Source organism: Stylophora pistillata, chromosome 12 (genome assembly GCF_964205215.1).
Source record: "Stylophora pistillata chromosome 12, jaStyPist1.2, whole genome shotgun sequence".
NCBI classification, from domain to species: domain Eukaryota; kingdom Metazoa; phylum Cnidaria; class Anthozoa; order Scleractinia; family Pocilloporidae; genus Stylophora; species Stylophora pistillata.
The window spans coordinates 21,144,407-21,171,246 of NC_142530.1; the positions used below are offsets into that span (position 1 = coordinate 21,144,407).

At 38.3% G+C, this 26,840-nt stretch overlaps 1 protein-coding gene across 2 annotated transcripts; it reads right to left on the reverse strand.

Moving 5' to 3' along the window:
* Positions 1-4,296: 4,296 nt before the first annotated feature.
* Positions 4,297-26,827, reverse strand: LOC111337399 (uncharacterized). Of its 2 annotated transcripts, XM_022943684.2 has the most exons (19): positions 26,633-26,827; positions 24,994-25,023; positions 22,818-23,214; positions 19,144-19,198; positions 18,550-18,588; positions 17,916-17,950; positions 17,268-17,392; positions 15,900-16,046; positions 14,459-14,540; positions 13,977-14,203; positions 13,068-13,142; positions 12,201-12,565; positions 11,271-11,852; positions 9,934-10,103; positions 9,418-9,600; positions 9,002-9,302; positions 7,585-7,779; positions 6,893-6,981; positions 4,297-6,745 (listed from the first exon to the last, which is right to left on the reverse strand). In XM_022943684.2, exons 1-19 carry the CDS (start codon positions 26,664-26,666, stop codon positions 6,703-6,705), a joined length of 3,174 nt encoding a protein of 1,057 aa, XP_022799419.2. In that variant the 5' UTR covers positions 26,667-26,827; the 3' UTR covers positions 4,297-6,702. The 2 variants fall into 2 exon arrangements, with proteins under 2 accessions (XP_022799419.2, XP_088596963.1); XM_088740837.1 differs by lacking the exon at positions 24,994-25,023.
* Between the last annotated feature and the right edge of the window lie 13 nt (positions 26,828-26,840).

Sequence of the window (26,840 nt, forward strand, 5' to 3'; positions counted from 1 at the left end):
CAGACGAACTAAAATAACGCGTACTAGGAAGTCGAGGTTCTTCAATGGCGAAGTATTCTGCACATTTTACCAAATATGGTGCTAGTTTTCGATTTTAATGTCATTCGGAGACATTCCTATTGCACATTCATGTTTCATTTCTATCGCACCGATTAAACCAGAAGTTTTTGTCGATCTCTCGAAGAGAAAAAAAAAGGGAAAATTTTGCACTTATTAAACACGGTTGTTTTAGTGCGCGTAAGGATGTTAGAGAACTTTAACGCTGCAGTTAAAACTTTTTTGTTTCAAATCATTGACAATTCAGCAAACCAGATCAGAAGCGCAGAGAGGATGGAAAAAAGGCTGAAAGGATCAAATTTAAATTCATAGGTATTGAGTAAGGCTTTCCTGGGAGAAAGGTAATTCTTAGTTTTTGTCAAAGGTTACTCACTTATCTCTTACAATAAGAAATGTAGCACATTTTATCTCGGCAAGTTCGGGAGGCAAATACAGGGAGAGAAAGAGTTTCGCTTAATATTGTTTTATTTCCAGAAGCGCTTATGGTACAAGATTTCTGTAACTTTTGCTGCTCTCATTATGAAATCACTGCGAAAATCTTTTATGAGACAAACTTCGTCAGTTTATCCACTGATGATTCGAATTGGCGGTAAATAGAACGAAAGGAACCTTCTTTGCATGAACATGTTAAGTTTTAATTAATATGCAATCATTTATGCGCATCTCAAAATATACCTCATTCACTTTCTGGGAAAGTTAAGATACGCAATACTTCTAAACAGCTAAATCTGCGCGTAAATTTAAAAACTCTACTTGAATACATTCTTTTGTTGCTAAAATATCTTCTATAGCCAACGCACATAAGAAAAAAGTGTCCCAGAACGAGTTGCAACCAGAGTTGGAATGTTGGAGCAGAGCTTTTTCAAAGTTACAAAAATATTAGAGATACCTTTTGAATTATACACCAAAGAGAAATTTAGGTTAGCACATAGATTTCACGTTAATCCAACACCTAAGTTGAATTCAAGGAAAACAGGCACTCTATATATCCACTATCTTATCTTAAAAAGAATGCAATGGTAGAAGTGACAAAATGACGATTAAATAACCGCCCAGAACATAGCATTTATAAATTTTAAGTCCGACTCGAACATTGGTACAAGTGTCTGGTGAAAGACACATTTGGTTGGTTAAAGTAGTTTTGTTTCAGAAAATACGAACCGAACGTAATGGTTCGTACCTGAAAAGCAAGTACATTAGTAAATATCCCCCCTCCCCCCCCCTTATGGATCAAGTGGTACCACGAATCAAGGAAATGTGTAATGTCTTATTCCGTGAGTACTGCCTATATTAAGAAATAATCAAAATATTAATAATTAAAAACACAGAGGTAATATACAACCAAATAAAACAATAACCTTAAAAAGCAGAAAACATTTTAAAGTTTGCAAACCATCTTTCGACATTTTTCATGTCATGCTCAGGTCACATTAAAAAACAAATAGCAATAATAACAATTAATAGGTTCAGTCTTCCCCCCATATTATCAATATGTATCAATATATAGCATCAAATATTGTTGAAGATATGTTTCCATCATTCGACTCAGAAACTCATTAACAGGTCCTTGTGCCTGCAAAGTAACACTCAAGTGTAATTGCACGCTTAAATTGTCCGTTAATAAGACCTTTCATTGTAAAATAATGGCGTTTCTTTTACAAGCTGTCTGATACAGACAAACGATATTACGCCTATATTATAGACAACAAGTTTTGAGAGGGCCCAAATAAAATAATTCCTGTTGAGTCAAAGTGTTCATTAATACCACAGATGTGCGCAAGGAACTCTTTTGACCATGTAAAATATCTAATGTGTAATGCTGTGCAATGAAACGGATTCCCTAAAAATATTTTCCAAAATTCAGTCAAAGCAAATATTCATGTTTAACATGAAATATGGGCTAATTTTTCCATAATATGGCAAAGGAGTTACCCTAACCCAAAGAAATAGTGGTTTCAACACCATTACTTAAGTCTCAGGGCACGAACGTTTTCGTGCAGCAAGTACTCCGAGACTGTAACAAAAAATTATGTTATCAATATTCTTTACCCGCATTGACAAATTTTTCCCTACTGTGTTTATAATTATCATTTAAATTCCTTCTAGTTATATCAAATATGTTAAATAAGTAGGGACTATAAATTAAAAAATACCTCTGTTACACAAATATGAAAATATTAGTTGGTATAAAATTTCTAAAACGTGCGTGCAAGATTGTGAGTACATCTTAACAATGAGATGTAGAAAACCGTTGAAACTGATCCATTTGGAAAATTTCTATTTCACCTAACTGCTAAAAGTGTTTAACTGGAAAGGGGGCATAATTGCACGTTAAGTGAAAAATATATCAATAATAATTGTCACAAAAGAACTATTATTGATAATACATGCTTATCCATCATTACGGTTTTAAGGGAGATATGGCATTTTCAGTCACTGAAATTATCATAATACTTAATTTCATAGAAAGGCACCGTTAATTAAAGATCCTGGTAAAGTGTTGGGGTGTCACTAGTCATTGACTACTGAACATGAAAGAAGGATGAATAAAAAAAGAAAACCACATACATACATTTAATAGAAAAAGAAGACGCACAAGTAACAAACCTGAAAGGTGACCTCGACTTACACTCAAATTTGAGTTATAACAGGATCAATTAGAGAAGTACAAGAAGAATCACCATTTCGCTTTCGTAACTGCACAACAAACCTTTCAGGTTTGATTTTTTTTTTTTTCAGGTCTGATTTTCGCGATTGCTTAAATAGCGCTATCTACTGCGAGGATCGTGCATCATACAAACCTTTCAGGATTATTACTCATGACACTTTGAGTGTCAAATCATCCCTCCCCTCCCCTCCTCTCCTCTCCTTTCCCCAGCCCCCGTCAAAAAAAATCTCTATACATACATTTATATTTTCAATTTCCTTTTCAAGGAAAAATACACAAATCCCTTTAGCCTTAAGTAGGAAATTGACCAGTAAAAAATGAGAAACAATTTACAAAACATCACGAGGGTTAAAAAGGGTAAGAAGGGGGCATTTTTTTAAAAAAGTAATCACCAACAGTTATAAAAAAGCTTGTTTAAATCTTAATTGTTATCTATGATCGCTATAGTTTTCACACCCAACTGATAATAGTCTACCATCATTATCAATGACTCATTTAAGAGACCCAGAGAATAAAGAGATATATACAAAGGTTACACCTCCTTCCTATCTACATGAAGAGAGTTGTAACCTACAGAAAGGTTTCTGACCTTTCTTCTTTCCAAGTACAAAAATGAGTTTTTTTTTTTTAGCTCGAAGTAGCTACCAGACGCTTTAGAGACAAAGTAAAGCATAGCAAAGCGCCTTAGTAAAGCAATGTTAGTCTCAAAATAACTTAAGTAAAACAAATATGAATAGGTCATCTAAGAGTAACACACTGATGGCTGTAAAAGAAATGCGATTGAAAAGCAAGTAGGAAATAGTGCAACGTTAACGTGCTCCGGGTTAAAAAAAAAAAAAAAATACAAAAGATGCTCTACATCTATAATATAGAAACGGTGTTTAGTGTTAATTTCATAACCACAAATGAATGTCCTAACACTGTTATTTATAAGCAATTATCCCAATCGCGATCATTATAGAACCTGGGAACAAATGACATCAAGCAGAGAAAAGGCATGCATTAACACAAAACCCATGTTGTAACCCTGTCCCACGAGTACAATACCGATTTTTCTACGAATAGTACTGTCAAGGCTGCAATGTAAAAGCGATGAGAATAGCAGGAATGGAAGAATGCTCGAAATCATTTTATGGTTTGAGCAAATAACAGTAACGCACATAACAATTCGGTCTCCAAAACAACAGAATTAGAGCACCAGCGAAGTAAACCTTTCATGCCCACAAATGAATCAACTAAAACTATCATTTATATAACATTGGAAAAGTTAATAGGTTTAAGATGCCAATAAAAGAAGCCAGTAGCCCACATCAAAAGGCGTACCTCGCTTTATACTTCAAACGGTTAATGAAATAATTGTTTAAAATAATTATTTGTCTCTGCGGTGCGTTACTTCATTTCTTAAATTACTTAAATATATTAAACCATGTTGGCCTTTTGGGAAGAATAAGAAGGTTTACGCCTCAAAATTACATATAGGGATTTCAAGCAAACTGTTCAAGAAACCAAATAGAGATATTATAGTTGATAGAGCAACACACTAAATTAAACTTGTACCACCATCAAGTACATAATGGCAATAAACCTTCCCTGTTTTCTTTAATTCAATAATTCTTTTTATGTCCTTCTACAGAAACGTAACGATCCATTCTACCATGCAGCCTTGACATAACACGTGGATCAAATCAATTAGTTACTTATGAAATATTTGTAAAAACCTGGCTTTCTCCATGTGGCTCCAACGGTGTAATTCTTAGGTGAGTCTATTTCATCCAACATTAGTGGTTGTATTATAAATATCCACATCCTCAGAAGAAACATAGAGCACATTTCCAAGGCCCCATCTTGCTGTATCACTTCAAGCCATAGTGTCGTCTATGCAAATGTATTCTCTTGAAACTTGGCTTTCAACAGTTTGAACTTAAGTCTTTTTTAACTATCACATCTGTCTCGAAACTGTACACGTAATAAAAAATCTTCCAAAGGGGATGAAACATTAAACCACACGGTACAACACGTACAACATAAAGCCTGGCAAAAAAATTCAAACAACTTATCTGTACACATTAATAACGCCAATTTTTAAATACATACTTGGAGCTTCAAAACCAGCCCAACGAAGTAGTAGTCGCTCAAAACTGTTCCATTATATTATAAAGTACTGTATTCTGTTTAGTCAGTAACGGTTTGTGAACCATTCAGTGCCTTCAAAAAAAAAAATGATAACGAGTACTCATCTAATCCTCTTTTCCTTTAAAAATATAGTGTGTGATAGTATAGCTACAGATATATATTTAGTACATACTAAAACAGTGGATAGCGTTGAAGGCGCGTTCTGATTGGCTACTCATACTCCGAATAACCTTTTCTATTCAACTTCCAGGAACGTATGCGGGACTTGCACCCAGAAAATGTTATAATCGTTGTAGGGAATGATGAGTTGAAATCACCTTTTAGCGATAATATCTCACTTTTTAAGTATATACTAAAACAACTGTTCACCTTAGTGTTGGTGGCTAACGGTGGATATTTACTATCAGTGGCCACCTCCACTTCGGTAAATAGTTGCTAAATATATATATTAAATTAAAATTGTAGGAGCAGCAGATCAATTTTGCAACTATTACGACGCAAAACGAAAGTTATAAACGAATAAGCGCTTTAGAGTCAACTAGTTGAAAAAAGCGAGCTCTTCAAAGCAATTTTTCAGCGAGTGTGACTGTGTAAGAGTTACATCTTTAAGTTTGATTTTGAAAATTAAAGCAAATAGCTGGAGCTGAGAAAATCAAAATTTCCGCAAGTGCAAACACCACCGAACTAATTCAACTAAAAATGCCTAAATTAGTTTGCACAGAAAGGTAGCTTTTTGCTTCATCAAAACAAAGCATTTCCATTACGAAAGTTAATTAAAAGCAAGAAGCTGGCAGTAGTTGCTGTTTTTGTAGGTTTACTCCTGCCGTATTTATTAAAAATTAAACAATATGGTTTATAGGTCCCACTCAGTAAAACACCGGAACTGTTTGAACCAAACGCTTCTTTAGCAGGAAGTTCAAGTCTAGCTGCACTTAATGTTTGTATCCCTCGCAGTTCCTAAGGCATCAGTTATATCCAAAATAGAAATACCAATTTGAAACTGAATCGATATGACTTGTTTGTGTAAAGTCACTTGATCAACATTATCTAGACAACAATGATCATGTCAGATCCTGAACGAAAGTAAAACTCTTGCATGATTTCAACTTATTGGAAAGAGAGAAAACTGTTTCAAATTGGAAGACTCTTCTGTAAAACATCTTAAAACATAAAACAGTAAAACTCTAAGACTCCTTTTTAAACCTTTCAATTCTGCTACATCGTGAGTTTCATACTCAATATGCTGAACTTTAAACACCTCAACTCGAAACTAAAAAATGCCATAGTTGTTTAAAGTAGACATTCCCCCTTTTGACTGCACCCTTTTGGTTGTACTGCTTATAATCTTTGATTTTCTCTCCATCTATGATAAATTTTCTTAAAGCCAGATGGCTAAAAACTTCTCACTACAGCTACAATAGAAAGGTAGGGAAGTAGCTACTCTTGAAAATATTTTGCTATAATGAATTAGATAAAAGCAACCGGCTATCACATGTGATAACCTAATAATGAGCCTTGCATGTATAGCTGTATATTTATCTTAATAAACTTTGTCATTTCAGTGCTAAGTAATGAGTATATCAACAAAGCAAATGCTCATTAGAGCTTACTTTCCTAGAAAATTGCATACTAATCATTTATCTGATGAAGAATCACAACGTTCCCAGAACAGGCTCTTTTGCTGGTGAGATTATTACGTTTAGATTTATCCTACATCAATTTCAGAGTTTCTTCTGAAGCCAGGCTTTATGGACAGACAGTAGCACAACAGAACAACGAAAACAACACTACATAAGAGGGAGCAGACTACAAAGTGCAAATCCTTGTGCAAAATGTTTTAAAAATCAGAGGAAGTCAACGGTAACTTGGCTGTCATCGACTACAGTCCTGGAGAAAAAAATTATTAAAAAAAAAAATGGGGTGTTAAATGAGTATTAGGCCTTGGTGAACACAACACACTATGCAGACCTATTATCTCATTCTCAATATGTTGAAACATTTCAATTGATAAAAACTAGTGAAAACAAACTGTACCTATGAAATTTTCGTCGGCAGGCCAGGGCATGCTCATTCTTCTCAAAAGTCACCAGTGCTTTATGCTTTGTCGTGGACATTTTTAGTTGCTGTTGAGATAAAAATGTCGTATTCAACTAACAGCTACACACACAAAAAAAATTGTAATCCTCATTTTTCAGGACTACTCTCTCCCTTATGTTACCCCCGATTTCAAACCACTTACTGAAAAAGTGTTTCATAAACTGCGTAATCCTCATTTTTCATAAAAATTGTAATCCTCATGTTTCATAAAAATTGTAATCCTCATTTTTCAGGACTACTCTCTCCCTTATGTTACCCCCGATTTCAAACCACTTACTGAAAAAGTGTTTCATAAACTGCGTAATCCTCATTTTTCATAAAAATTGTAATCCTCATGTTTCATAAAAATTGTAATCCTCATTTTTCAGGACTACTCTCTCCCTTATGTTACCCCCGATTTCAAACCACTTACCGAAAAAGTGTTTCATAAAATGCGTAGACTGAAATTCATAACAATTTGATTTAGTTCACGAATGATGCAATCTATTGTTCTTGTTAGTCTTCTATTGAATCTCAACAACGGAATAACGTTTAGATATAACAAAAAATTCTCTGGACTGGCCTTCAAAGAAATCTGCTATCATTTGTTAGAGGAATTAGTCTTTTGATCTTGACGACTCATTTTGTACCTGAATAGGGCCAATTCCCTGCAGAAGCTCCTTTAGCCTGCTTGGTGTTATCGCTTCCGGCAAAGAACCAATCACAACACGATTTGAAGGCTTCCCACTGCTTGAAGCCTTGGTTACGACCACACGGTTGGCTTTAGAGTCTGTAGTGGAACCAGATGTTTTGCTCTTGCTTTCAGTAGGTCCAACAACGATCCGCTGTAAAATGAACAGGTTGAATTTCGCATTTATTTAGGAAAGATTACATTACAAATTTTCTCCCACGTTTTCTGGTTTGAATCATTCGTACCCAGTCTTCGCCCAGTCTTCGATCCGAGACTTCGGAGGATGGGTGTAGCCTCATTTCCGACCAGCAGCTGGTAATCGAGCCTTGTTCAGATTGGGCTTTATACTTTTACGGAAAGAAACTGAATACGTAACTACAGTAAAAAATGGCTCAATCGTTTTTTTGTTGTCTCGTTTTTCTTGTGTTTACAGCGCCACTACCTATACCATTCACATGCTTGGAGAAAAAACTCAAAATTGGACGCAGTTCATTGCCCTTGCCCAATGGGATTGTTCAGGTTTTAGTGAGCTTGTAGCAGAAGGGGCACTGTAAAATGCAACTAGTCGGGAAGCAAACATATGAAGTTTTAGATGATATTCACACTGAGTTTGCGTCCATTGAAATATAATCGATATTGTGTGAAATTTGAAAAAAACGTGTTTGTAATTAATAAGAAAGATGAGCAATCTATCACAAAGTAGAGATAATCAATACAATAGACAAATAAAATAAAATAAAGGCATAACCACATGGTTAACCCTTTACACTCGACATCAGTCTGTAAATTCTCTATACTGTTCTTCAGATATTTCCCAAGATGCTGACAAGGAGAATTTGTTTAACAACCAAAAACTTGTTTAGTTTATGATCATTTCTTTTTATTTTTGTGACCTAAATGTGTGATTCAGTGGTGATAATGTAAAGAGGAATTAAGTGCTTGTCACTTTTAAGGGTCGAAGGGTAAAGTCTGCCCACCAACCTTTGAAGAACTATTTTCAGAATGCCTAGCCTCCATGCTCTCTCTTTTAAGGGTCGAAGGGTAAATTCTGCCCACCAACCGTTGAAGAACTATTTTCAGAATGCCTAGCCTCCCTGCTCTCTCTTTTAAGGGTCGAAGGGTAAAGTCTGCCCACCAACCTTTGAAGAACTATTTTCAGAATGCCTAGCCTCCCTGCTCTCTCTTTTAAGGGTCGAAGGGTAAAGTCTGCCCACCAACCTTTGAAGGACTATTTTCAGAATGCCTAGCCTCCCTGCTCTCTCTTTTACGGGTCGAAGGGTAAAGTCTGCCCACCAACCTTTGAAGAACTATTTTCAGAATGCCTAGCCTCCCTGCTCTCTCTTTTAAGGGTCGAAGGGTAAAGTCTGCCCACCAACCTTTGAAGAACTATTTTCAGAATGCCTAGCCTCCCTGCTCTCTCGTCTGTGCGATGATCGCTCTCGACTTCGACTTCTTCGATGACCTTCCTTTGGCTTCTCTCTATCCCTTGGTCTGTCCCGCTCCCTTTCTTTCGCCTTCTCGCGATCTCCTCTGTCCCTCTCTCGCTCTCTCTCCCGAGGCCTGTCATGACGCGGTTCTCGAGGTTCTCTTTGATCATGTGATTCCCTCTCCCTAGGCTTCTCGCGGTCATTCCTCTCACGATTCCGGTAACCATCTCTGCTCCTGTCGGGGCGCTCTCTGCCATACGTTACAAACAGGAAACGATGAGAAACGAACCATTTACTGATTCACCCACCTTTAAGTGAAAACTGAGTATAGATTTTTACCTCGAGAGGAAAGGTAAATTACAAACCTTGTTCTGTCTCTGTCTCTCTCTCTTTCATGACCCCTGTCGGGCCGTTCTTTCTCCCGTTCCCTGCGACTGTCCACCCTCCTCGGGTGAGGTCCTGGTTTAGCTGTGCGAACAACTGGAGATCTTGGTTGCGGAGTACGCGGTGAGACAGATCTTGAGAATGACCTTGACCTTGACGATGACCTGAAAGAAAACCAGTGCCAACAAGAAAATTATGTCATCATTGCCGATGAAAGCTCAAATTGAAAATAAAAGAAGTGCTTGAAACGCGGGCAAACGCGAACAACCAAGTTGTGATTGTTTTGAATTTTACGTCTGATCGGTTGAGAAGATGACGCGAGTTTCCTTAACCAATCACAGAGCAACGTTTGGCTAGACGAAAGCAATCTCGACATTTCATTTCTTGACACTCCATTAAAATTGCTCTATGCCGTTTTTTTTGTTCACGAAGTAAAGGACAAGTTTTTCACTGTTAATTTGGTTATGATGGCATTTAATTCACAAATCACTGATTACCTAGACCTTGACCGGGACAGTGATAAAGAACGTGAACGAGTCCAAGATCTTGCTGGTGACCTGGAATAAGAACGTGAAGCTGATCTTGATGCTGATCTTGATGCACTGCTGAAGTCACTTTCCGCACTGTCAGCACTATAACGCCGATGATGCTTCTTTGATTTGTGACTCTGGGAAAACAAGTTTAGAAAATGTAAACAACCTTTGCCCCTACGAGCACAGTGTTATCCTTTTCAGTGTGTAACCTGTAGAACCTTATAACCACCTAAAATCACTTGAAATTCTTGAAAATTAAACAGGTAAAAGGATTGCTTTACCTTTTTGAAAATTTCTTTCGCTTGTGGTGCTTAAAATAAAGAACCACACTGCGAGTAGGTTCTTATGTCTTGCATGTTCAAACGTCTTGACTTTTGATATGACCGGTCGTAACGCGATGAATATTCACCGCGAATTTTCAAGTCACGGTTTTCTAAGTTTCATACGAAATCCACAACTTCCTATGGCTTGGTTGATCGTGTATATATATCTTATTAGAAGTTTTGTTCTGTCGTATCGCTGAGTACTTTGACGAGTTGTGCCCTATTTTAACGATGTCGAGATAATGTTAAGTTTAAGCCGCATTGATTTGTTTGTTTATGCCGAATCGTAAGATTAGTCAGGCATCCCTAGCTAGCATAGCCGCGGAGGCCGGGAACTGAAGAGAAAAAATCATTATGGGATGAGAAAAAAATGCACATGATGAGAGAGTTGGTGAACTTAGTGGAGTCGAAATAAAATTGTTCAGTTTATTCAATAGCCCTTACCGCATTTGTGCCTGCAACGCAAAGGGTCCGCGGAAAGTGAGTCGTGAGTATATTATCAGAGGAAGCATTTCCGACAACGAGCCCGCAGGGCGAGTCAAAATACAAATAACGAGTAAAATACTCTGCGATACAATACACCAAAATGTCTAATAAGTTATTTATTATCCAACACGCCAAATTGTTATTTCAGTGCGGGTGAATTTCGCGGATATTTATTTATGGAAAGTGTGTGGCAGAAGTATGCGAAGCGGAACGGAATTGGCGTGTTTTCATGTTGCTGTTTCCAATTTCATTGTCACCTAACTACTTTTCTTCGTTCGATTTATCTGAAAAGTAATTTAGATTGTCCACCACTTTTTTTTTGTAACATCAATCCAATTCGTCGCTTGCGAGATGCGAGAAAACCTGTCTTACCGGTTCTCTGGAGTACAAATACGGCGTGATATTTGTACTCGTCTTAGGCGTTATTTGTGCTCTACGGAGTGTAGTTGGATAATGATGAGTTACTGTTATACATTCATCTTTAAACTTCACCTTGGTGTGCTTATCAAGACCATATGCTGCTGCAGCATAAGCTGCATCTCTCTGCTGCATCAACTGCTGCCACTCGGCTCCATACATGGCCGTATAATCATATGGATACTGCTGTCCATAAGGAAACTGTTGTTGTCTTGCAGCTGCTGCCGCCGCTGCTGCAGCAGCTAAACCAGCTCCTTGAGCTGCAGCCATAGCTGCTGCTGTACTGTAACCAGGTGGTGGCATTCCTCCTCGTATTGCAGTATTGGCGACATCCATATTAGACACTGTCACGCGATTTCCTATCACAATCCGTTCTGGTTCAGACATAGGTATCTCTGGATGTTGGTTCATTACTGGTGGTCGCATCGTTGACTGTAAAGCACCTGGATGTACTTGGCCTCCTGGAGGTAATCCTGTTGGTGGCATTCCTTGTGTGGGACCCCTTGGTGGCATAGCTGGGTGTTGCTGCCCCGGTAAGGGGCTAGGTCCCCCTGGTGCACTGGCATGTGCAACTGCGCCTAGACTTCCTGGCGTTGGGGCACGCCCTGGTAAAGGACCATGTGGTGGAACCATATTTGGTGCTCCTTGGGGAGCCCCCTTAAAATTGAAAAAGAAAATCGCTGTTCACTTTTCGCATGAAATTTTGACATCACTGCAATTTAGTTAAAGTTTCTATTAATGTCAGTTGAATTAATCATTAGTCATTCCATTCTTCGCAATTTTGCAACGTCAGGCAATAGAACTTCTAGAATTCAAACACTTAATAAGTAAGATATTTTGGGTGATAAGATCCTTATCGTTCCCTTGCCATACGTGGAGTTAGGTTATTTTTGCAACAAGTCAACTTAACAACTGTCAAGTTTGATGCAATTCTAGACGCTCTCAAAGTCAATCAAGAGTTGACTCAAAGAATCTGTATAAACCTAATGGCCAGAGGTAACTTACCCTGGGTTGTGACAATGCATTTGCACCAGGTCCCATTGCATGGGGTGGCCTCATGTCACTCTCAAGGATTGGACCAGATCTTGGCCCATGACCCTGTCCAGGACCTTGCATGTGACCTGGTCCACCTGGGCCCATTGGCCTTTGTGCTGGTACTGGGTCATGTCCCATGCCTGGCCTGGGTCCTTGCTCTGGACCCATATGTGGCCCTCTGGCTGGAAGAGGTCCACGGGGTCCAAAATCTCCAGTCGGGCCAGGTGGGAGAGTAGCCTCTGGACGCATGGGACCAGGGTGAGGAGCTGCCATATGGGGTCCTGGCATGTCAGGTCTTAAAGGACCAAGGTGTGGTCCTCGCATGGGAGGCGGACCTTCAATATCAAAACCAAAGTACTGCATTTACTTGCTATAAATTTACGAGATGTCACAACGAAGGACCACGTCGTAATTCCTTGTGACCTCATGATTTACATGTCACTCTTAACACACAGGTCAAACACCCAGAGGAAAGGAAAACAAGTTTCCACAAGAAAGTGAACATTTCTTAATGCGTGCAATTAGAGAGCAGTTTTCGTAAATTCAATTGAACAAACTCTAAGTTCTAATGTCAGAATATATTTCTCCCTTGAAGCTCAAAATTAAATACATTGTCCTGAAGACAACAAAAGAATTTACAAAAGAAATAGAAAAAAAATCAAAAATGTCGTATTCTTTCTAGAAACTGCCACACAATCCCTTCTCCATTAGCAATGACAACTTGTTGAAAGGTTTGTCAATTCTTCTACACGGTTTGCTGGATAATTTAAGATAGGATATTGCAAGAGGTTACAAGTTCATCATGTTAGTGAGAAAAATATTTCGAATATATCTCACCCTCTGGCATTCCTCTCCCCCCCGGGGGAGGTCTGAAGTGTGGGTTGATGTGAATATTCTTTCCTTGTGGTGGCCCTGGTGAGAAAAAGCATTTCTCTCAATTCCTTGCTGACATTCTGAACTATATGTACCCTAGATGTCGGAGTAGACTACAACCATAAACACTGAGAGAAGAATTTATCCCCTGGACTATTGGGGAAGAAGAATTATGAATTGCTATTGTAAGTTCACAAATAAGCACCCCCCCCCCCCCACCACCCCCTTTGATTAAGAACCCTTTTGAAAAAAGCACCCTTTCCGTAAGCCAAGCTATGAAATAAGAACCCCACTCTAGGACAAGCCACTTTTATGAAAAGAGACTGAGACAGCAAACGATATCGATTTTTACATCATACCATACTTGATTCAGCAGGGAAAGAGATATATAACTGGGATATGTCTATGAGCACAACTTTGCAGCTGTCAAAACGTTCATGATCAGCTCCCTCTGAATATTAATACAAGTTTTAAGTTATTGTTCTTGTGCACATGCTACATTACAGAAAATTATTATTTGTGAACCTTGTCACCATTTGGGGAAGATGTAAAATGGACTCCTAAAATATGCAACATGTATCCCAACTCTGTGATAAGTACTTGGGTGTTATTGATGGGATTCGCAGGGGGGATAAAAAGTAAAAGGAAGAGTGATAGCTCTCTAGTGGGTTGAACCATGTTCTAGTAAACCTTCAAACTCAAGGCGGAAGAGGCACACTGCACATCTTCCATGTCTATCCAAGTCAACACTTAAGGCACTGATTTCATACTAAACTTGACCTTCATTTGGCAACTGACTTAAGAAATTAAAAATTGACAACAACAAAAAGAAAATTGTTTGAAAGAGAAAATCAATAATGATAGCTTTCATACTTGGTGGGGGAAAGGCTCCATGCCCATCTGGGGGTCCTGGCATGTGACCAGGAATTGGTCCACTAGGTCCAGGTGGAAAGCGTGGTCTAGGACCAGGACCATGGTCTGGTCCTAGTCCATGGCCTGGCCCCATGCCAGGTCTGGGGCCATGCATGAAAGGATCTGGCCCTCTTGGTGGAAAAGGAGGGTGCATTCCTGGCCGAACCATTCCAGGTGGAGGAGGTCCCCTGAAATAATGAACAACAAAGGGCTCTACCATTCACTCTTCTTCTCACAACATCAATCCATTTTCAAGCAGAATGGCAATGAGATAAAAGGAAAATATAACTCATAGCATACTTTATGTTATAATCCATCAAATATTTTTCCTTGCACACAATTGGTTGAAATGCATGATGTGACTGAAGCTCACAGTTTTCCTTGAGCTTTGCCCTTGGAAAACTGTGAAAAACTGAAAAATTCTGTGTGTTATAAATACCTACATCATTGGCCCTCCTCTGCCGCGGCCACGCCCAACATCTCTCCTGTTCCAGTTTCTGTCATCGTGCTTTTTGAAGTCTCTCTCTGGGGAAAATAGAAAAAGAAATTAAGCTGCATCTTGTATAACAGTTGAAAATAAATACTTCAGAAGTGACTGCTGACCAGATTCTTCTGAAAGTATCAATACATTAACAAGCAAACAGGTGATGAGAGTAGAAAATTCAAAACCAACAACTAGGGGATACACCAAATTCTCAGAATCAGCATTACACAAGGTGTATGGATGAAATTATGGTGAATTAATCTCGATGTCTCGAGTGGTAAGGGGTTCATAATGGTTCTTTAATCTTTTTCTCAGTTCTCTCTTTTAGACAACCTACATTCAAAGGAAACAAATACAGAGAGGGTAAAGGTAAAAGGGGAGGGGGGAATTTCCTCTCCTCAAACCAACCCTACCCACTGTGCTACTGTATTGCATTGTAAATGAATGAATGGGGGATATGAATTAATGAATGGGGGATATAAATTTCACACTTGCAGATCGGCACTGCTACATTACCATGTCTTTTGTTGTGGAACATAATGGCACACAAAGCAAGTTACGGCAATGAATAACAATAGCAAACACACTTTATCTAGAGATGTTTTCACGCTAGAATCTTTATAGAAGCAGACCCATCAGATGAGCATAAAGGACTAATCTACAATGTCACAGTCCCCTTATCTTTGAGCTGCATTGTAAGAGTATGACATCACATCTTCATGACCCCATGTCTTTTGCTTTTCCTTCTGTCATCTCCTATACCTCTACTACCCATCATACTTCACTGCTCTACTCCACCCCACTGCCACCTGTGCCCATTAACCTTTTAGACCCTAACATCAGTATGCCTATTCTCCATACTGTTCTCAATAAATTTCTTAAGGAGCTGATGAGGAGAGTTTGTTTAATAATCAAGAGCTTCTTTAGTTGATGATCATTTCCCTTTTTCTCATGACCTTCGTGTTTGATACACGTGTGATATTGTAAGGAGTAATTAGATGCTAGTCACTCTTACGAGGTTAGTGTAATTGTTACACGTCTATTGCAATTTTTCTTCCTTTTTCTACTCCCACAGGTGCTCCTGAATGAAAGTTCTACTTTAATATAAAACCACAGTCACTTTTTATAGCGGGGCTCCCATGCTTTGCGCGCATGGGGCAGAGCCCCATACCCGTGGAATATGGTCAACCTCTTTTCGTTTGGTTGTCACGTAACTGACCGAGTGTATGAATGTGCTTTCAGATTGCATGGGTAGGGTAGGGGAGACTATCAAAACGAAGGGAGGGGTGTCTCAGGCAAGTCTTGGCAAATGCACATCTTTTATGTTATCATTAATGTTATGTACTTGGGAGCTCTGCTTTTAGGTCTGGCAAAATCTATATATTACTAATTCCACATACTTTGCTCGTGTTTTTCAATCTTGTATTGTGCCTCTTTTGGTCGCTCAGACTTAAAACGCTGTCTGTCCTTCTTTCCTTCATCCTCGCTATCACTATCATTCTTGATCTCTTTTTTGACTGGTGTGACTTGCTCTTTTTTAACTTCTTCTACAATCAAATGTTAAAAAGTCCAGTCAGTTTGATAAGAGTTTCAAGCCAGTAAGAATAAAAGATAGAATGGTTTACTCAATTCCTTAATAGCAGCATGGACTGAATTGCTAAGGTTTACAATGTTATTAAGGTTGAGATGAGATGTCAGCATTATCAGGTGCCTCTGGCAGCTGCTTTAGTCCATGTAACGATCTTACCTACCCACCCATCCCATCCAAGGGGAGGACATCCACCACACAGTAATCTCATGTGTGGGAAATTAATGTCTCCTACCCCTAACCCGGAAGGTGACGGGGCCTACCGTTTATTTGTCCTTATCCGAGAAGACTAGAATATCTATCCATTTCTTGATATTATAGAAAGGTAGCACACTCCCCTCAGTTATTGTATGAACCTGACTGTTGGTCTGGCCGGGGCTTGAACCCTCAACCTCCCACACAACAGTCCAGTGCTCTACAAATTGAGCTAACCATTAAAATAACTTTCCAATTGCAGACTGACAAAGGCTACTCCACTCTCACTGATATCAACGTGTCGGCGAGATTCACCAATCAGTTATCATGAACCAAAACTATAACATTCAAGCGAAAAACCATTCTTTCTTTGACTATGACAATCATTCAAGTTGTTGAAATGCTAGTTGCTGATTGCTAGAAACAGGTCTTTTTGCAACGTTCCTAACTTGAATGATTGCAAAAGACAATCAATGTACCCAGATATTTTAAATGTGAAATTACATGAATTAAACCAGAAGTAACAAAGGACATAACAGGGACCTTAAGCAACCACGGCGGCGACGGCAACGAGGACGTGGAAAAACAAGGGATCTAATTGGTAGAACAATAGCTCAGCACGTGCGTTTTGAAACTTTGTACATTTCTTAGCTGTCCTATGCAAAACAACAACGTGAAATCGCCAAAATTTGCGTCGTCTGCGAACCGAAACCGCTAGGGCAAATTAATTTAATTTCCATTTGGAACTCAATGATACTTCTATAAGTCATGCTGAAGTTGAGCTTTGGCGCCTTACGAGATAGTAAGCTCATGCAGTAATGTTTGAAATTCTGACTAAGAGTGGAAATTCATTTTTTAATCGAAGTCTTCCTTGGCGTCGCCGTCCTGACTGTTTAAGGTCCCTAACAGTTCAAAGGATATATCAACCTGTATCATGGACATGATCAGTTACATCTACATTACATTTGCAACAACATGTCTGCACCTTTTGAATTTGTCTTCTTACTGCTATCAGCTGCTCCTTCAGACAAGCCTTTGATCTCTTTATCAATATCATCCAGTTCATCATCACCATGGATACTAACAGCATCCAAGTCAACATTATTTGCCCTGTGAAATTGGGGGCCAAGAAAAGTAATCAGTGGTGACTCTATTGGACTACCACTTAGGCAACAATAATAAAATGAGGGGAAAATAAACCAGCTAGAATGACCACCTTCAAACACGATTACAAGTAATAAGCAGAAAAAAAAGGAAAGCAACAGCCATGTGATAGCATGGGTATAAACTGAGCGAGTTCATCACAAGCGCATTTGAAATCTGAACACAACAACTTGAGACACAATTGATGGGACTTCCTGTTCAGCAACCATAATTGTAAAAAATACTAGAGAGTAGGGATTTCTTCAATAGCATTTGAATTTGATCTGACTTGATTTTTTACTTGTGATCTAAAGAAACTGTCGAGTGATCTGAAATTTTGAGAGGTCATTTACGAGAGTTTGTTCTAAACAGCAAACATTTTGTTCATTACTTTACACTAAAAAACCAAATAAACAAGATGCAGATAATTCTCAAATAGTTCAACATTAATAACCTGAAATAAACACAACAATGTTCAATGGTAACTTACCCTTCGCCTTCATCATCACTCTTTAACAACTTTTCCTACACAGTGGAGGGTGAAAAAAGCAGGAAAAAAAACCTCAAAACTTCTAGTTACACTAGAGGATAAACAGAACAACGTCTACCCCAAAGGATTTGGAGCGTTATTTTCATGGGCAAGAACTGGAGTTAATGGGATAGTTCTCTTGGAGCATGTACAAACATTATTAAAGCATGGTTATAATTTGAATGCATGTTAATTGTGCAAGCAGTAGTGTAACCGTCGATAATAAATACTGTCCTGAAGATTAAAAACGCTCGGCCTCGTAGAATTGTTTGTACCTTTAATCACTCCTTTGGTTCCTTGTTACATCGCCCTCCATTTCCGTTTAGTCTTTCCGTTCATATAGGACGAGTAAAGATTAAAACCGTTGACAATAAGATCCTTAAAGCAGATTTACCGCCCTGAAATTCGTTTAGGTTGGCCGAGGTACAACCTTGTCTCGAACAGTGAAAACATGTGTCACTTGTCCGAGCAAAGACTGGTAACAAAATTCAAACTAAATACCACTGTACAAATCTAATGCTACAGCATTAACAAGTAGGGTAGTTACATGTTTAACAGGTCACAGTGGTTATTTGGAACATTAAATTTTTTGTACCTCATCAAGATCCTCCAGGTCATCATCATCTTTTTTAGGCTGAAAAAATGCAAACAAATAGCACCTGTTACATATGTTCTAATTTTACAAGCACTTCTACATTGCATATGACGAGACAACCTTCAGTTTAAGTCTAGAATTTTGAAACAAAGAGTAAAATATGGGCAAAGAGCATTCTCCTACGGTGCACCGTATTTGTGGAATCAACTACCTGAATGCATAAAAAATGCCGAATCTGTTGACTCCTTTAAACGCTTATTGAAAACTTATCTTTTCAAAATTAAGCCACCAGAATTTTTTGATATCGTACGTTGTCAAATATATGTATAACACGTAATAATTCATTAGTTTAGATGGAGTAGCAAAAATTGCATGTATAGGATTTTTATTGAAATTTTGTTAATTGTAATTGTAAAGCGCATAGAGTTCAATTTTAATGCGCTATATAGAACTTATTATTAAATTAAAATCAATTCCAGATGGACTGTGGTAAGTTGTACCTCAGTCTATATAATGTAATAGCACAATTGACTTTATTACTATAGAAAGTCACCAGTCAGCAAAATGCATTAAGGATACATCAATCCAAAATACCTTTTTAGCAGGAGGACCTTTAGAATCTCCATCAGCAGCTTTAGACTCTTCTTTTCTAGAAATTCAGGAAATTATAATGAATGTCTGGGAAGAGTTGACTAAACTTTCATTCCATTTCATTTATTCCTGCTATTCACACATTGGAAGAAAAAAAATACACAAGAACAGTCACATTGCTATTTTAGTCATAGTCACAAATTGTAAGGTCAGTGACTTGCTAAAGGAAGGGGGGTGGCTAAAGGGAAGGAAGGGAGGGGTGGGTGAAGTGCTTTTCAAAGTGCCAATATCAATGCATGTGTTCAGGAACTTTTCAGTAATGCATCTGGAACAACTTTACTAAATAAAATACACTTCTGAGAGGTGATACAACATTGCCAGTTACTTGATGTGGGATAATTGTTTGTTTGGTTAACTATTACCATGGCAACAGTTACTAAGGAAACAAAGAAAAAATGGTGATATTGTGAAATATAGTCACATGTGCTGAAAAAAATTAAAGACAGACGTTCTTTACTTGAAAAGAATACCTTACCATAGATCTAGTTTTAAATATAAAGGCAGTAGAGATACCCAAAAGAGTTTGAGAAAAAATTATTTTTTTATATGTCTGGCTGCAATAGCCAAGAAACTTTAAAAAGTGATAAAAAAGATACATTCACAGAGCCCCATATTTCTAGCTTTTATTCAACAATCACACTACTTCAAGGAAAGTCATTCACAGAGCTGGTGCATGTGAGCTTTTGATGGAATCTTTGCTAAGATTACAGAGCAAAGCAATCTGTGCTTGAACCTCAGAGAAGAAGAAGATAGAATCTGAAGAACATCGTCACAAACAAGGTGGCATTTACCAGTGAGGAGAAGAAACAAAACTGATACATTTCTTCCACTATGTGATGATCAATAGACCTTCATCTCCTGTTCTGCAGATTTAAGGAACAGAGTTGGTCACCACAGTTCAAGAGTTGGGGACAGCAACATAAACATGGTGCTTCTTCTTCCACAGTTTGTCATAATGGAATGCAAAGGACATTGGAAGATACAGCTTGTGGAGACAGCTGAGATGATTCCTCACTTTTATTCTAAGGATATAACAAGTAACTCATGTTGTCTTCCAGGTTACCTCATCAACATGTGCCAACTAAATAATTTCTAGTTGGCAATCAATATGTCATCATCATCATCAAATGAGCTCTGATAAGAGCTCCCACCAGGAGTTGGTTGATCAGGGAGCCAATGAACACCTGATTGCAAGAAATTTGTTTATCAATCAGGGAGTCAATGAGCTCTGATGGGAGTTTTTCCAATCAAAAGAAGTTTGTTGGTAAATTGGCAAGTTAAGGAGCTCTTGTGTAACCTTGTGCCTGATGTACATCATTCAAATATGGACCTACAGATGATCTCAAAGAAACTGATTTTCATCTTTACAAACATAATGTCAGATCCATTTAGTGCTGTTACAAGAGGTTGGCCATTTAGCAACCTGGCTATATAGGAGCAAGTCTTGCCAGACAATTTGGGTCTTCTTAATTCTAAAAACCTGTTGGTGGAGGAAATGAAGTCATTGGTAAGGAAAGAAATTCAGTCTAATGATGATGGATTTTGGTAGCAATTATCAAAGAACATCAAATGTTTGCAGTTTTGTCAAAGAAGGCTATGGTGAAATCTGCTGATGACAAACTTTAAACAGTGAGTGCAGAAAGGAATCTATCTGCTAAAGTGATTATTGAGTCCAGATCTGGAGAAGAATGGCTGCAATTGTGTGGATGTCATATTTGATTGCTATGACAGGCACAACCCCATTAAATATGGTGAACAAGCCTGTTATGACTCCACTAGTGAATAAGTCAGAATATCAAGTTCAGTTATGCCAGTCTCCCCCCCTCCCCCCCCAAAAAAAAATTGATGCTGTAGACTGCTCTGATGAGCATCATAGTTCAGTCACCTAATACTGACATATGGTAGCTGTCCTTTGTATCTCTATATATAACATTTGAGATGTGACCAGTTATGGTTCTGCATTGGGGCAAAGGACATGCTCTTACATCTTCCAATACATTGCTCTATAGAAAGGCTTGGACAAGAGCTTTGCAAACTTCTACCAGCATTCCACACTCCTAAGGGGTTTAACATCACAAGTGGCTTCTGCCAGACAGGCAAAAGAAAGGCTTGGATGGCTCTTGTGAATAGGAAATATACCTTCTCGCATTTACAGGGCTTGGGAGAACAAGCAATAAGAATTTGTTTGATTTATTTATTTAGCTTTGCCTAATTATTATCTTAGGCAGGGAGACCATTACAGCCTTAGCCAATTACAGTGGATCCTGCATCAACAATGACAAGGCCAGACCCCCCTCCCACCAATTCCCTATAAACAGGCCAGACCAAATCACAGTAATCTTGTGAGTGAGTTCTTTAATGTCCCCTGCCTAACCATATTAACTAATTAATAGAAGCAGGAGACTGGACATAAGGTTTATTCGTCCTTATCCGGACTGGACTCTTGTGCGGGAGGTCGAGGGTTCGAGCCCCGACCGGACCAACACTCAGGGTCTTAAAATAATTGAGAAGAATTTGCTACCTTTCTATAACATCAAGAAATGGTTAGATATTCTAGTCTTCTCGGATAGGGACGAATAAATGGAGGTCCCGTCTCCTGCAGGGTTAGGGGTAGGAGACGTTAATTTCCCACACACGAGATTACTGTGTGATGGATGTCCTCCCCTGGGGTGGGATGGGTGGGAGGGTGGACTAGCACGAATGGTTCCTATGTTCCTTTCTAGTCCTTCCCCACTGCAAATAATGCAGTGAAAACGGACAAAATTAAATTAAATTATCCGAGAAGACAAGAATATCTATCCATTTCTTGATATTATAGAAAGGTAGCACATTCTCCTCAGTTATTTTAAGACCTTGAGTGTTGGTCTGCCTGGGGCTTGAACCCTCAGCCTCCTGCCCAACAGTCCAGTGCTCTAACCAATTGAGCAAACCAGGAGGCAGTCTGCTCACTTTACCCTCCCCCATACAAAGTCAGTGCAACAATAGGTGAAGTCAGGTATGATGTCAAAAATTTCACTATTCAACTGGATATCTTGTCATGTACCTTAAACGCAGGAGACTGGAAATGGGTTGGCTGATAGAACTTCAACATCTTTATCAACCTCAACTAGGAAAATCAGTATTTCCCACTTATCTTTTTTAACATATTTATCACATGGGCTTTGTATTTTTTGAGCCAAAAACACCTACCGCCTGTTGTTAACAGTGTAAATTAAGAAAATTAGCAACAAATCATCAACAATTGACCCAAATGATTTTGATTGTTCTCTATCATTGCAACTATTACCAAGGTTAAGGTTCATCCAATTACAGTTAACCCACAAGTTACTCCCCCTTCCCAAACTTTTCCCAATAAAATTGGGTTGAGTAAGACATCTTACCTACAACATTCCTGAACCCTACATACTGATACTTCAGAAAGCACACCCACCCCCCAAAAATCAGTGTGTAGCAAGTCACTAACCCCACAATTTGTGACTGTAAATGACATACCGATGATCTGTGAGCATCAGCTTTTCATAATCTAAAGTAAATCCTTTTGTGTGGTGGGGGAGCTAAGTAGTGCTTTTTTTAGGCCTCTTTTTGAAATACCCTCTTAACTAATACCAGGTCCATACTTTGTTTTATCTGGTGTTATAGAATTTTTCGGCTTTGGTGCTTCTCTGCTTAGTTGTCGTTGAGGTGGTGGTTTGCCTGGTGGCCTCCTTCCTCTTCCTCTGTCATTCCATGGAGGTGGCATATCATGTTCCCCCATAGGATGCCTTGGTCTCATGGGACCTGGAATCCCCATAGGACCTGGAGGACCATGAGGACCTGGCATGTGGCCACGCATCATTGGCCCCATGGGTCCACGTGGGTGTGGACCTGGATGTCCCATCATCATAGGACCTGGTGGTCTTGGCATGTGACCTCCCGGGGGCATGCGAGGTCCATGAGGTCCACCTGGGCCAAATGGGGGAAAAGGGTGAGGTCCAGGGTGTCGGAAAGGTGGTCTTGGACCTCGTCTTCCATGTTCTGAGAAGAAAAAATTGTAGTTAATTCAGATAACATTCTTTGGAGGCACGTTACTGTGCTATTTCATACTTTCCCACTTCTTACTTGTTATTTGAGAGTGTAGTTTAAAAGCATCGTAATATTATACTTTCCCACTTGGTACTTTTGATTTGAGAGTGTAGTTTAAAAGCACTGCACCTTCCATTTTGATTCGAGTTCTTTCTCAATAGCTATTCTCACAACTTTGGCCATGATGGACATTCCTTATTTGGGCATTAGACCCGGATATTTAAAAGTTTGAGGACCGGAACAGCAGTCAAGTTTGTCACAGACTAAGAAAACCTTCGACATTAGAGATACTTTTCATTATCAACTTTATTATTGATTGATTTTGTTGTAGAAAACTGAACCTCACCCAATGTAGCCTAACTGATGGAAGCTACTTCTACCTGTTGGACCTTCTGGGATTTTGCTAGCTTTTGGAATAAGGTATTTGTTTATGTTTATTGCTGATTTGTGCTTTCAATGTTGCACTCAAACTACATAATATCAATCAAGTGCTTAATTAAACAAGTTATTGAAAAGTTAATGAGAGTAATTCACTCTATTATGATTGTTCTACTGCATTTCCAAAGCATTAGTTCAAGAGACATCAGATAATGTTGCGACAATCATCCATCTATTGCAAGACAATTCAAGTACTGGCCAATGTAAGGAGCCAGAAATAGGGAAAGAAATCACAATCACATGCAAGTTGTACCCAGAATATTGTCAATGTTTAAGTAACAGCTAATTTTTGTGGAATTGAGGGGTAAGGGATGGACACTAATGGTAGCCCACTGGCCACAGACTAGTAGAAATTCAGTTTTGGCTAGTGGTTTTCAATTTCCACTAGCTAGTTTGGCAAGTAAACAAACTGAAATTGTTGTAACATCTAAAAACATCTAAGATGTCACTAGCCACTTGGCTAGTAAGTTGAAAAGTTAGTGTTGAGCCCTGGGGGTTTACGTGAAATGGAACAGTTACCCTTGACTCCCATATTTGATTGATAATTTTCTCCTCTAGTTGAACATTACATAATTCCTCGTAAATTAGCTACAAGAATTTTGGGTTAGATCAAGAAAATAACCACTACCAGACAATTTTGAGTATTCTTGTTAACTGTTGGCTGGATAATGTGTGGATATTATAGGGAGAGGTTAAATGTTTATCACTACGGGGAGTAAATGGTTTAAGTTTTACCATTTTCGTCTGCAAAAAAAATGTATCATAAAAACCCGCCATTAAGCCGCACCTTTTTCCCAAAAATTGTCGCTAGAAATTGGGGGTGCGGCTCATCTGAAAACATTTGAAAATGGTGTCGTGAATGTCAATGCTAATTTCAATTTACGTAAGTGTCTGACCTAATGCCTGGTTACTAAGCTTCAAATGTTCCGCTCATGTTCTTGCTGTAATGCAAAACTCTATGGAAAAACTATGTTGAATGAAGAAATTCCTCTCAACAAATGCCACAAAAAGATCAATCATATGTCGAAGTTGGTAGAAACAATGTTCATTATATTAAAGTGCTAAAATTGTGGGTAAGACTTTGAAGTATTTTCCATTGCAATGTTAATAGTGAGTTTACGTTTGATGAACAGTGGACGAAGAAGACTTCTCAAGACTTGACTTTGGATTTCTTTTGATTTCTTTCAAAAAGTTTTTTTTCCAAAATTTGAGCAGCTAAACTCAGGAAGTGTGGCTTATCTGCACGTGCAGCTTATCTCCAAGTTTTTACGGTATTCAAAATACAGTACTTACCAAAGTCAACTCCCAAACTCCCCAGTTCATCTGTAAATCACAAAAAAAAACTCTTAGTGGGGAACTATTTGCTTTTAAATATATGGCAGAAATTGTTCTCTAAATGCCAACTCAAAAAAACAAAAACAATGAAAAATAAAATTCATAATTGCATGCAGATTATCTGCATTAATTCAATACTACAACATATTCAGTAAACACAGCAACTTTGGAGACCATAAACTCATACACGAATTATGTCTTAGAAGCCATATAGTTTTTGTCTCCTTTTCTAAAAAGTATACATGAAATTGTGATACAGACCACAGCAGCAGATATTTAAGAGCTGCACACTGTGCTTTGCATGTACAAATTAGGAATTTAGTTTGATAAAAGACTATAATTAAAAGGAATGTATGTTAAAAAGTATAGAGAACTGTTAGTTAGATCCAAATGAATAACAGCTGATAGTTTCGAAAGAAACTGTTTGGGGCTGGGTCGGTGGGAGTAACAAAATAATTTGGATATATCAACAAAGATGAAATGGTAAATTGGCCACCGTAACGATTACAAAAGCTGACGTTTCGAGCATTAGCCCTTCGTCGGAGTTAGATCCTATGAGTACATGGGTTAAAATTGTTTATTCCAAAAGCATAAATCTATTTTGAACTACATTAACATAACACACACCCACTTCCTGCTGCAGTTTTCCTCTGAAATAGCCTAAAAATCCCAATATCAGCTTTACAAAATTCACTTCAGTAGTCTATCTACATTTATCAATTTACAGTTGATAACAGATCAAGTATTCTGAATTTTAGCCCTTAATAGAAGGTTGTTAAAATTGAGATTCACTATCAGCTCAGTAAAAAAAGATGTCACAATAAAACATTCTGGTTCCTTTTTCTTTTTTGTTAGGATATAAATCAGGGTATAAAAGTTATAGCAAATAACTTCTGCTATTTCAAAATCGCCTGAAATACGCATACATGTATGCGTAATAAACAACTGATATGGGGCTTACAACAAAACTTGGAAAGACCTCCTAGAGCCACAAATAATTCTAACACGAAGCTGTAGTCCCACAGTCTATTGTATTTTCTGCTGTTTTTCAATCCAAGAACTGTTTGCATAATGAAGTACAGCGCTGCAAAGAAATCTTGCCCAAAATTTTGTCTTCTGATATATGACCATAGTTATGTCACATATGCCCGAACCTGCAGTCCGCTAACTTTCCATGCTTTTACTAATCAATTGCTTCCTTATGCACAGTACACAATCAAATCTAAGTATGTAACTGGGGTGGTCCTCTGTTTGTGACTAGAATGTCCTAATTTACTGATTCTTCGACAAGAAATGTTTTTCGCGCAGTTGATTGTCTTGCCATCTCCTTCTCGAAAGAATCGACTTGCAAACGAAAAATCCACGAAGAGAAAAATTCGTTATCTAAAGTTGATCGTCCAACTATAAACATTCCCTTAGACCATTTAATATGCAAAAACACCTCCACAATAGCCTAAGTTAAGCCAAGTAATTGTCAGAATAGTTTAAAGTTCGAATTACCATCTTTAGAACACAAACTATTGCCCTTAAATTTACCACGAGGTGAGCTGTAGCAAACGCGCATTGTCAAGCTAGTTGAAAATGTGACCAACGTTACCTTCGTGGATTTCTGAAAAATCCATCCTTGACATGAGGAGAGAGTATAATTCGTGTTCCTTTATGCTTTACACATTAAAGGGTTGATAAAATGGTAGCTTGGAAGTCGCGATAACCTTGCAAAAAGGGCAGTAGCGTTTATAGTTTAGTTAAAAAATTACCGCGCCATGTTCGATGAAATCGATTTCTTGTTCGAAGGCACGATAAAG